The sequence below is a fragment of the Gobio gobio genome (genome assembly GCF_949357685.1).
Source record: "Gobio gobio genome assembly, chromosome: 6".
NCBI lineage: Eukaryota > Metazoa > Chordata > Actinopteri > Cypriniformes > Gobionidae > Gobio > Gobio gobio.
Genome location: NC_137102.1, coordinates 21296649 through 21310279, shown reverse-complemented (window position 1 = coordinate 21310279; position 13631 = coordinate 21296649). Strand labels below are relative to the sequence as shown.

Here is a 13631-nt window from a genome sequence, read left to right as displayed (position 1 = left end):
CATTTGCCAAAGGGACATTTAGGATGATGGTGTTCAATGAGAAATAAAACCAAACATTTTCTTGAGACACATTACCTCGCTCTTATTAAACTTTTTTTCTCTTTGAAATTCATCTTCATGATCGATGGGATGTTCTTGACGCAGATGTACCATTTGATTTGATTTGATTTTCATCTGTTTTCTCTCATAAAGCCAGCTATTCTCAGATCATCAGAACTCAACTTCATATGTTCAAATATATTGGAAAAACAGTAGCCTACAGTATAATATCTTTTAAAGAAAGATGACTAATATGTCTTGACAGGAGGAATATGTTTAGTTTTTTTTGTAATATGTATTTTATGAGGTTTCACAGCCTACTTTTTGTTTTGCAGAATGTTTGATCTGATATTTGGATTTATTAGGAAATATATTTTGATGATAAAATGTATTTAATGAAAATGGTGTAAATCTGACATTGATTCTTATAGCCAATAATACAATATTTGCCGATACCTCAAAGCATGCCTTGATACGATAATTTTTTTTTTTAATTGTATTTTTTATTCAGGGTCCTGCTAATGAGATATCAAACTGTTACAGTTTTTTTAATTAAATCACAAATACATAACATTAACATTTAATTGAACTCTAAAAATGTAAAATCTAGTATCTCCGTTGGGACATCCACAATGAAATATACACTTTAGTTCTTTAAATAATATATATTTAAAAAAAAAAATCAAGATCATCAATCATCTAATGACAGCTCATTATTAGATTGTGCAATGAGATGCAATGACAACGGTCAAGAAAGTCTTTCAGTCTTCTAAAATGTGCAAATGTAGAATCCCTATTAAGACATTTTAAGACATACAACAAAATGAGGTTCTCAAGTATTGAAAAAATTACATTTCGGCAGAAAAATGCATGTTAATAAATATATTATACTTTTTTTTTTTTTTTTTTACTTTATTTAACATGCATTTTTCTTTTTTCTGTGCAAGTGTAATGTTGTTAAGTGTGAGATTTAGTACAGTTAAATTTATTACTACGCTAATTTAGAAGAGTTTCTGTTAGAAGAGTTGCTGGGGGGGTTGGGGGTTACCAGTTTTCGAGTGGAGCATGAGGTTGGTTTGAGGACAGATATATGTTAAATGTTTTTGTTTTATATTGCCACACTCATTCAGCAATTGCTATGCTAATGTCAAAGCATTGTGTTACCAATTAGCAAGATAGTATTTCCTGAATTAACAACTTAAAGCTAGCCAAGTTTCCACTACTAAAAATATTTAAGTTGACATTACATGACACCTTTAAGCTTATGAGACTTTGTTGAAAAACATTAGAACAGATTTATCGACCCCAAACTTTAAATGTTAGTGTTTATTTAGAAATGTTAATAATTAGGAATCATAGTCTAGACCTGATATGACATTTCAAGTCAAGTATGTTAGTTTAGTTTATTCAAATATTTTAAGTTAAGAGCGTTTCAAATATGAGTACAAAAAAATCTGCCAGTTCTGCTTACTTAAACTTTGAATTTCTTAATTTTACAAAAAAAAAACTTGCCAACTTATTCAGCTTTACAGTGTTGCATCAATACATCATGTGGTCAATCCATATTATCGATGTATCGTTACACAATACACAACTAATGCGAGTAGTTTTATGCAGTCTCACAGTATAGTTATATGTTGGTACATTCTGACTAAAAAGATTTTGTAAAAATACATTTAGAAAGATACAAACCATATGAGACTAAAAATTTGGGAATCTAATTACATGTTTTGCATATTTAGTGAGGAGCCACAGTCTTTGAACCCTCATGTGAGTTGGTTTAGCAATGACACATTCTCAAATATTCACCGAGGACTCATAAGAGGACTAAATGACTCAAAGATGTTCCTCTTGTGGCTTTAGTGGGTGTATCATACTCGAAAAAAAGGTCCAAAATAGGGATCTTTGGAACTAGACAGAAGTTAGTCATGTTTTGCAATGACTTGTACCATGCCCTTTGAATTAGTATCAAAACCAATTGTGAATGAAATCCAGAATGCGTCATGTAGTGTGAATCATGGATTTGTTATGTGTTCATTTGGGTGGGATAAAGAATGGATACACTACCATTTTAAAGTTTGGGTTTAATACTTTTATTCAACAAGGAAACATTAAATTGATCAAAAATGACAGGAAAGCATTTTATTAAATAAATAGTGTTTTTTAACTTTCCATTCATCAAAGAAAATATGTATCAGTGTTTTCATAGAAATATTAAGCACTGTTTTTAACATTTATGATGATAATAAATGATTTCTGAAGGATCATGTGACACTGAAGACCGTAATGACTTTAAAGTAATGACATTATAATATTTCTTTGTACTGTATTTACCAATCCAAAAATGCAGCATTGATGAGCTTAAGAGACTTTGTTTAAAAACATTAAAACTTTACCGACCCCAAACTTTAAATGTTAGTGATCATTTAGAAATGTTAATAATTAGGAATCATAGTCTAGACTTGATATGACATTTTGACCAGAATAAGTGAAAACCATGCAGTTCCTGATCATTGAAAAAAATTATCTTATGTTATTAATTATTAAAACGTTATGATTTAATCTCTTGCACCGTCTAAATCAAGATGTCACAAGTCGTACTTTGTTTTAGAGCTGTTGTCCAGCAGTCTAGTCGGACATAGTGGAAAACCACAAGCAGGACATTCATGGGTCATTCATTTATCCCCCCGTGGCGACAGACACATGGTCCTAGAACAGCTGAGAAGTAGTGACGTGTTGTAACAGGTGGCGTTTGAAGCTGACCTGGGGTCAGTGCTGCATGCTTCTCGCAGTCTAATTGTTAAAGTCTTTTTATGGAATATTTCAGTATTTATTATAAGTTATTTGTACTACTGGGCTGTTGAATGCTTGAATCTGATTGGTTGACGAACATTCTAAGCCTAAAGTGTGCAATTATTTTAGGTAAACGCACGGCTAAAGTAGTTCCAGGTAGTTCTCGACCACATCACGGTTCCACACTCTAAAAACGTTTACTATGATTTATTCAATTTTTTTGGTGAAACATTTTTACAATAATAAAATTGAGTACATTTTAAAGCAGTGAAATAAATGACATACACCATATGAGCTGAGCAAATGCAAGTAAAAAAAGTACATCTGTGTAACTACATTTGGTACATTTACAAATAAAATTGAGTAGAAAAAATTGGAGGAAAAACATTTAAAAACCAATATTTAAGAGTAAAATAACTGTTTTTATTTATGAGTAATATTAACTCTTATAGTATAACTTTAATTTCCTCTAAACATTTGTAAAATACTCCGCACAACCACACTTATACATGACAATGGCCTTTATTGTCGATGAGTAATGCAATACAGCATATATTACAGTTTTGACATGTATACAATATTTTACAACATATTTACAACATTTAAACTCATGTAACAAACATTTAAAAGTAATTCAAGTGTAATCAACCTGTCTGTTATCCAATTTCCACCGTATCAGCGCTGGTTCTCGAGCCTGAGATGGACTCGCGCTCTGGGGGTGGACTTTGAACTTCAGACCGCTGTCCAGCGTTTCACTCGTAGCTCAAAGATGCTGCAACGCGCCTGAATCTATAACCTGACAATAAACAAACAGTGCACAGTTTTAAGAACATTTTATCATCCAAATTAATTATATTCATTATTTTAAGGAATAAAGTTGTGTGTTTTGAGCAAGGCAGTAGCACCAGGGGCTTCAAAGACAGATGCAGCACTCGTTTACTCACATTGCGTCCTTGTGTGTTGTTTTGCATTAAATAAAACATTCTTAAGCTCAGTAATGATTTTATATATAAAATAAAACACACAAACCTGAATTTCACAGAGGAAATGTTCCAATTCTGCGACACTGAGAAGAAGGAACTCCTCTGGAGACTGAAGAGAATTCAAACAGCAGCGCTCACTCAACCGTTTTAGTCAATTATTTTGGTATGTTCAACTCAAAACATCAAATAAATGATATTTAGAAATTTTATTAAGTTAATAAAGTTAATTGTTACTGTGATATTTACTAGGCCACTGAATTATTTTTTAGAGTGCATATCACATCGCCAGATTATTTATTTCAAAGGTCTTCACAGCCTACAACAGCAAAATAACCTAGTCCCCCCAAGGATACTCATCAAGCAAATAAATATAGTAAACATCCATCCATCCATCCATCCATCCATCTTCTTCCGCTTTATCCAGGGCCGGGTCGCGGGGGATGCAGAGATGCCCAGACCTCCCTCTCCCTAGACATTTCCTCTAGCTCTTCCGGGGGGACACCGAGGCGTTCCCAGGCCAGCCGGGAGACATAGTCCCTCCAGCGTGTCCTTGGTCTTCCCCGGGGCCTCCTCCCGGTTGGACATGCCCGAAACACCTTCCCGGGAAGGAGTTCTGGAGGCATCCGGAACAGATGCCCGAGCCACCTCAGCTGACCCCTCTCGATGTGGAGGAGCAGCGGCTCTACTCCGAGTTCCTCCCGAGTGACTGAGCTTCTCCCCCTATCCCTAAGGGAGCGCCCAGCCACCCTGCGGAGAAAGCTCATTTCGGCCGCCTGTATCCGGGATCTTGTCCTTTCGGTCATGACCCAAAGTTCATGACCATAGGTGAGATTAGGAACGTAGATTGACCGGTAAATCGAGAGCTTCGCCTTACGGCTTAGCTCTTTCTTCACCACAACAGACCGGTACATCGACCGCAATACTGCAGAAGCTGCACCGATCCGTCTGTCAATCTCCCGTTTTATCCTCCCCTCACTCGTGAACAAGACCCCTAGATACTTGAACTCCTCCACTTGAGGCAGGAACTCTCCACCAACCTGAAGTGTGCAAACCACCATTTTCCGACTGAGGACCATGGCCTCGGATTTGGAGGTGCTGATCCTCATCCCAGCCGCTTCACACTCGGCTGCAAACCGTCCCAGTGCATGCTGAAGGTCCTGGTCAGAAGGGGCCAACACGACAACGTCATCCGCAAAGAGCAGAGACGAAACCGCGTGGTCCCCAAACCTCCGGCCCCTGGCTGCGCCTAAAAATTCTGTCCATAAAAATTATGAACAGAACCGGCGACAAAGGGCAGCCCTGCCGGAGTCCAACATGCACCGGGAACAAGTCTGATTACTGCTGGCAATGCGGACCAAACTCCTGCTTCGGTCATACAGGGACCGGACAGCCCTTAGCAAAGGACCCCAGACCCCATACTCCCCGAGCACCCTCCACAGGACGGCGCGAGGGACACAGTCGAATGCCTTCTCCAAATCCACAAAACACATCTGGACTGGTTGGGCAAACTCCCATGAACCCTCCAGCACCCTGTAGAGGGTATAGAGCTGGTCCAGTGTACCACGGCCCGGACGAAAACCAGACTGTTCCTCCTGAATCCGAGGTTCTACTATCGGCCGTATTCTCCTCTCCAGTACCCTGGCATAGACTTTCCCGGGGAGGCTGAGAAATATAGTAAACAATAGGATAAAAAACTCTTTTTTGTTCATTTTGTTCAACTTTTTTGTGAATTTTATGTACAGAAAGCACATACTCTCTTTTTTCTGCTCTGTCTCCCACTCAAACGCACACACATACATTTCGATTTAGCAACGGAGGCTTGAATTAGATGCGTAAGAAATTAGTCCTACACACAAGAGCGACAAATATCTTTAAATACAACCTCTGAACAATGTTTTGAGGGGTGGTTAATGTAGTATGAGCGAAATAATTGACTCCGGCCTGTTGAATTATTGAAAAATATTGCACACCCGAGTCTGTAACGCATTACTACCTCGGGTTGGGTGTGCATTATTTTTCTAATAATTCAATGGCCCTTCGTTCCGTTCACATCATTATTTTTTTTTTAATTGATGTGCCCTCGTAATCTTTACTTAAAACAACTTCCCCTCCCTCTTGCAGTGATATCACTTCTCATCTCTGTTGATGGACCAAATCAAGTCCCGCCCTACATTTTATTTCTTTAATTCTGGTTCAAGAAGCAGTTTCACTCCGATATACGTCACATAGGGAAGACTATTGCAACTTCTGTTTCATGTTTACTTTAACAATATAAGATTATATTCACTTATGGTATTATTCATACAAAGTGAGCTTCTAGTATTCATGTAATAGTATTCTAACATGGAAACTATTAGTCTCCTGAAAGCAAATTCCCTCACAAATGCATGGAGTGTGAGGAGTGCAGTGATATGCATAATTGCTAGATTCAAGACCAAGGCAATTTGGTAATTATGCAGCAAAGTGCTGCTTGCTATTTCTCATATTTGAGGTTAGAGATTTAAAGAAACCCCTACATTTACATTAAAGGAGTGAAGTGAACAATATTTATGGACCAGAATATCATAGATACTCATTGAGCCAATAAACAACCACCCACAACATTCAGAAACCACTTGGATATGTGCTAAAAACGACTCCAAATGTTATTTCCATATGTTTATTTGCTTTTAATGGCTTTAAAAGTCTGCAAGTGTTTAGAGTTTGTTCATGTTTGTCATTCTAAGCTATAAAATATGTCATTGATGAAACAGGAAATTGTTTAATATGTGAAATGTTTTGAATTTCAGGATATGGTTTATCATCAGTTGCATCAGGTTGCACCTCTTGTCTGAATACAGTTTAACCTAAGTTATTTGTTGCCTGTTGATTTCATCAGATCTTTTTTGGAATCATTTGTCAGATTATACAGAATATCCTGCTTTGTTACATGACCAATTAGAAGTATTTCAGGGAGTCATTTACAGCATTCTGTGGTCAAATATATTTGTATAATGACCGCTAAATTATATATTTGACACCCTATCTCATGTCTTTTGTATCACACTGCGTTTTTGTTTTTTTCCTTCTCACAAAATGAACTCCAATTATTATATTTTGGCCATTTATTTGTTTAGGAAGATTGGGATTTCATTTATAATAATTCTAACTTTACATCATCCTTTACATGCTTATACTGGCTGTTAATCCGGTTTAACTGACCATAATTTTACTTAGTAGATTTAAAACACATGCAGCATACAGTAACGTTCAAAAGTTTGGGGTCTGTAATATTTCATGTTTTTGAGAAAGAAAGTCTCTTCTGCTCATCAAGGCTGCATTTATTTAAACAAATATACATTAAAAGCAGTAATAGTTTGAAATAATATATAACTGTTTTCTTTTTGAATATATTTTAAAATGTATAATTTGTGATGGCAAAGCTGAATTTTCAGCATCATTACTCCAGTCTTCAGTCACATGATCCTTCAGAAATCATTCCAATAGGATGATTTGCTGCTCAATTTCTTCTTATCAATGTTGAAAATATTTGTTGTTTAATATTTTTGTGAAAACTGATACATTTTTTTCAAGATTCTTTGATAAATAGAAAGTTCAAAAGAACAGCATTTATTTGTATATCTTTTATAACGTTATAAATGTATTTACTGCCTCTTTTAAACAATTTATTGTGTCCTTGCTGAATTAAAGTATTGTGTTTTTTTTATGGGGAAAAAAAACATACTGACCCAAAATGTTTGAATGGTAGTGTACTTCTAATGTACAAACCTGGGTTTCAGTGCCTTTGTATTTGGGCTCAATGGTGAAGCACATGGGTGTCTTTTGTGAGGTTCAAACGGACAGTTTTGGATTGTTTTAGGGTAACTATTTCTGCATTCAGCATGTTACTGACCCATCTCTACTCTTTCTTGCGCTGTGAATCACAAGCTTTTAATGGGCAGCCAATGTTTTTTTCCACATGATTTGATGTGATGTGAGATTTCCTCTGGAGTCCTTTAAGTAATCCAAGATGCTTTATATTAGGGATGCACAATATATAGGCCACCATATTGGTATCGGCTGATATATGTTCATTTATGTTATCGGCCCAAAAGGAAAATTTGGCCGATATATTAAAGCCGATAATTAATGGATTATTTCCCTCAGCTGAGATACTTAATATGCGCACTGTTCACCATGATGGTTTTGAATTGCTTGAAATATAATTGGGATCACTTCAAAAATGGAAAATACAGTTAATTGCAACATGCACAGCGTAACTCTGTCATAAAATTATAATGAGAAGATTATAATTGTGTGCTTGGGACATAGCTTTTAATGGTGAGACCTTTGTTTTTGTAACTAGCCTCTCAAAAATGTATCGACCTATATATCGCTTATCGGCATTATAAATAGCTTATAAATAGCTATAAATAGTTATTGGTATCGGGCAAAATGTTCATATCGGTGCATCATCATTCACAGAGGCACAACAGCTTTAGTAGTGTGAGATGCTTTGGAAAATAATTTATTGTGTATGATTTGTTTGAACCTATATTTCACAAGCACCTTCTTACACACTTTTCTTTTGTGGAACATAAAAGAAGATATTTTGAGAATCTTTTTTTTCTTTTCTTTTTCCATGTATTGGAAGCCAATGGTGACAAAAACATATTGGCTACCAACATTCTTCAAAATATCAAAAAAAGATCTACTTTTTTTGTTCTGTAGAGGAAATAAATAATGTAGTTTTGTGTGAAATATACCATTAAAACTTGTGGTATCTCTGTTTTTTTATTTTTATCTTTGTTTAGGCACAAGACAAGAGGAAAGCCCTGGAGGAGACCAAAGCCTACACCACCCAGTCCCTGGCGAGCGTGGCCTATCAGATCAATGCCTTAGCCAACAATGTACTGCAGCTGTTGGATATCCAGGCTTCACAGCTGCGCAGGATGGAGTCCTCCATCAACCATATCTCTCAGGTCAGCCCTGGGCACTACAACACCAACCAAAAACAACCAGGTGTTCCTTACCCAGCATGCTTTGATTCAGTGGTTCTCAACTGGTGGATCGTGAACCCCCCAAAAGACTACTTTTATCACCATGAAAACTTTTGCGTCTGGATTTGTTTTTTTTTGTTGTGAATCCAGAACTTAAACCAAAATGTAATCTTAAACTACAGAGACAATAGTGACAAAACTGACTACAATCATTCAGTTTCAAAATAAACTGAGGAGCATAAGCTCAGATCAATGATGCCTACGATCAATCAGTTCCAAAAATAAATACGAAACCTGTTCTAATTGATAGAAAAACAAGTTGACAAAAAGATTGAATCCAATATTTGGTGATAATATAAAATAATGAGAGATTTATAAGCAATTTTTTGTAGGCCGGTAATTTTTGACCAGGAACACCACAAGTGTAACACAAAAAATGAGTAAAAAATTCTCCTCAAAAATTTTGGGGAAGTAATTATACCCTGGGTGAGTAAAGTCAGTAAGTTTTAGTCCAATACGATAACGTTATCTTGGGACATGTGGTCTTCACCTCACAGCCGGTGAAAAAGAATCGGGATAGGACTCGGGCAGAAATCATGTTCATGGATGCCATTATTAACGTTACTGTAGTATGAAGCAGAGCAGGACCGCGTGTTTGTGGAGTTGAGCAAGGCCGCTGGAGCGATTGTTAATAAGAAGAGCGCACAACAGCAGCAAGCGAGCAGCTGGACTTTTATTATGGCATAGTCGCCGGCGCCACTTCTGATTTTCCGGTCATGAGTATGAGGTAACGCAGCTCTGTTTATCATATTAGATACATCTGAGTGTGTTGAAAATTATGTTGTGACGTTACTCTGTGTGTTCTCTTGGTGGCTGCTATGATACTTGTTCACACTGCAGTGAGAGTAAAGCGTTTCAGAAACCGAGGGTAACGCAGATATGACACAATTGACAGGCGACTCCCTCACACATCCCGGTTCCTTGGTTAAAATAGCAATTTTCTCACGATTTACAAATAGTTGGAAACATTTGGGATATTGTAAGTACTCAACTGATCAAAATATATAAAACTGGCGTAGTTTTTGGGTTTTTGGATATTTTACTGAAAATGTTTTACATAGTGCACCTTTAACTAGCATTTTCGGGGAAAAGAAAATCCTCTCTGGGTCAAAATAACCCGAACACAACGTGAGGGTTAAAGCCATACCCTATATTTCTTGACGCTTAAATGACTTCTTGGAAAAAGCACATCAGACTTTTTGCTAACCAGCTAGTTTTCACTTTCACAATTGTATCTTAATTGACATTTTATTGGCATTAACATAAAAAGTATTGACATAACAGTATAGACTTCTGTAAAGCTGCTTTGAAACATTGCATATTGTGAAAAGCATTATACAAATTAGAACTGACTTTCTCAATTTACCTGCCATTGAGTGTGGCAAAAAGTTAATTTTGGACCCTTGCTATTGTGTCCCATGGTTCATATTTGCGTGTTGAATTTCAGAGAAGCACCAAATGCAAAAAATTTTCTTAAATCTCCAGTTGACCTCACATGCTCCGCTGTTCCTGACTGCCATCACTTATGTAATGCATAAATAATTAGATTTACATGGACTAGACTATGGATTATGCAGATGGTGATTAACTACACTGAATATGTTGGAAATTAAATAATCATAATGCTTGACATGCCTAGAGCCTGAGCTCAGTCATATCCAATGCAAGCCTAGATTTATTGTAAGCCACGATTTGTAAAGAGCATCTCAGACACTTTTAGTTCTCACTGTAGATGCATCACCCTTTGAACACAATGTCAGAGTGAATTTTTTCATCCAAAGTGGGGGATGGGGGTGTATTTATTGAGGGTAATAAGAGATCCCGTTGCCCCATCATGTGCTAGAGTAGATTTTCAGAGCCTTAATGGAAACTAGATCTAATGATTTGCCTTCTACTGAAGTTAAAAGGCTCCTGCAAACTGATTTGCCACCACTTTTCTCTAAGAAGATAGGCAGAAATGGCAGGCAAATTATGTCAAAAATAGCAAATTCTGCTTGGATCCCATCATTGGTGTCCATCATTCGTGCAGTTGAACTGACTGACTTCTTGTAAAATATTATTACAATTTTTATCATTGCTCTAGTCTTCAGTGTCACATTATCCTTCAGAAATAATTCTAATATGGTGCTTAAGAAACATTTCTTATCAATGTAAACAGTTGTGCTAATGTGTACATACTGTATTATCTGTCTTATGCTCTAAAAGGTGTAACATCAACTTTTAAAAATTTGAATTGACCAATTTAAAATTTGCAATATAAATATTTGGACATGTTGTAAAATGTTAATTATTTTACTTATGGACAACTTTAGAGATGCACAGATTTATATATTTTAGATATTACTGTATTCATCATACAAATGTGTTATTGAATTCAGCCTCAATTTACATATAGAAAGGCCTATGAATATTAATTAAGTCACGATTCATCTGTATTCAGACACCTACTTTGAAGCAATATATATTTGCTACATGAAGGCTATGATTGCTTGCATCAATTCCAAAAAATTTCCCATCTCCATCTCCGTTTTTTTTTTTTTTTCATTTAGACTGTGGACATCCATAAAGAGAAAGTTGCCAGGCGAGAGATTGGGATCCTCACCACTAACAAAAACACATCTCGCACCCACAAGATCATCGCCCCCGGCAACATGGAGCGACCCGTGCGCTACATCAGGAAGCCCATAGATTACACCCTGCTGGATGATGTGGGTCACGGTGTTAAAGTAAGTTTGTCAACATTTTTTGATGTTTGCTATAGTAAGCATCATTACTACTGTTCATACTTAGGTTTAGAGTTTTTGAATTAATTATAAATTAAGACTTGCATCCAAAAGTATAAGAGATTAGCATTTAGTGATTTAGAGCATTTAATAAACCAAGAAGAAAAAAAACAAGACCTTTAGAGGAAATGGTATTTTTACGAATGCTTCTCAGGTACAAAGAGTTTAAGCATACAGAATAGGCCAGATGGCTTAAGAATCCAATGTTTGAATAAAACATCACTGGTTAGTTTACAATAAATTAAGAGATTTATTTGATTTATATCATGTTACGGTTTAATTTCAGATTAAACTTTTCCTTGATGTAATGTTAAAAAAATTGCCCAAAAAAACGTTATCTGACTGCTTTAGATAACAGTATTCAAAAGAAAGAATCAACAAACTGATAAAGAAATTAATTAATTGTGTGTGTGTGTGTGTGTGTGTGTGTGTGTGTGTGTGTGTGTGTGTGTGTGTGTGTGTGTGTGTGTGTGTGTGTGTGTGTGTGTGTGTGTGTGTGTGTGTGTGTGTGTGTGTGTGTGTGTGTGTGTGTGTGTGTGTGTGTGTGTGTGTGTGTGTGTGTGTGTGTGTGTGTGTGTGTGTGTGTGTGTGTGTGTGTGTGTGACCCCTCTCAGGTTTCCTTCACTATATTCATGTTATTAAATTATTCATGTCCATCAGTGTCAGCTCTGAGCTGTTATAATGACATCAGTTTGCTCTCTGAACCCTCGTACCGATGTTATCACATTAGATTGTCCCTATTTGAACTAAGAAGTAATTAAGAAAGATGTCTTTGCATTTTTACTCTGACCTTTTATGTTTTTTCTAATGGCTTTTATGGGATGATGCCATGATTGGTCTGGATGGTGTGTTGTTGTGACACGGTGTCAACAATATTCACTATTAGTTGTTCAGCCTTTTCATTCCCTATATAATTGAGCCAGATCTTGAAGCCATGTGCCAGCAGCTCACCCCAAGACCTGTTTTAAAGGCTTCATTAGTTTGGTGCTCATGTGTGCTGGCCTTTTCCCCCCTCGGCTGAGTAAACGCCCCGCAGGCTGCCCTCATACTGGCTCTGTAATTAGGACACTTAACTCATCAAATGTTGCCTTCTCATTGTCAGTCACCCCTGACATACATAAGAGGACATACGTCTCTCCTCAGCCTTCAGTCAAAACTTTATGTTGCGATTATCATAATTAGTGGATGTTGAATTGTCACAATGGCAAAATATCAATAAAGTTCAATACCACAGCAAAATGCAATATGTTAATCAAAAAATATTACTTTATTTACAATTTGGAAGTGTTAACTAATTATTAAAACAACGACATGTAGCCATCAAGTATTTCTCAAAAGTTAATTATTTATTCTCAATTCAATTGGAACAGTGATGGAATGACATGGTACATTTTTAAATATACACTGATAAGGCATAACATTAGGATCACTAACAGGTTAAGTGAATAACATTGATTATCTCTTCATCACGGTACCTGTATATTCGGCTGCAAGTGAACATTTTGTCCTCAAAGTTGATGTGTTAGAAGCAGGAAAAATGGGCAAGCATAAGGATTCGAGTGAGTTTGCCAAGGGCCAAATTGTGATGGCTTGATGACTGGGTCAGAGCATCTCCAAAACTGCAGCTTGTGGGGTGTTCCCGTTCTGCAGTGGTCAGTGTCTATCAAAAATGGTCCAAGGAAGGAACCGTGGTGAATTGGCGCCAAGGTCATGGGCGGCCAAGACTCATTGATGCATGTGGGGAGCGAAGGCTGGCCCGTGTGTTCCGATCAAACAGATGAGCTACTGTAGCTGCATAGACGCAGACCAGTCAGGGTGCCCATGAGACAGACCCTTGTCCACTGCCGAAAGCACCAAAAGTGCGGAGCATCAGAACTGGACCACGGAGAAATGGAAGAAGGTGACCTGGTTTGATGAATCATGTTTTCTTTTACATCACGTGGATGGCCGGGTTTGTGTGCATTACTTACCTGGGGAACACATGGCACCAGGAT

The 13631-nt window shown here is 36.9% G+C and overlaps 1 protein-coding gene across 1 annotated transcript in view; it reads left to right on the top strand.

The window, feature by feature from the left end:
• Positions 1–13631, top strand: part of abi1b (abl-interactor 1b) — a 29897-nt gene that overhangs the window by 1289 nt on the left and 14977 nt on the right. The window contains exons 2-3 of the mRNA XM_079819960.1: positions 8609–8776; positions 11404–11580. Coding sequence (XP_079676086.1) covers positions 8609–8776; positions 11404–11580 — 345 coding nt within the window. The remainder of the gene's footprint in view (positions 1–8608; positions 8777–11403; positions 11581–13631) is intronic.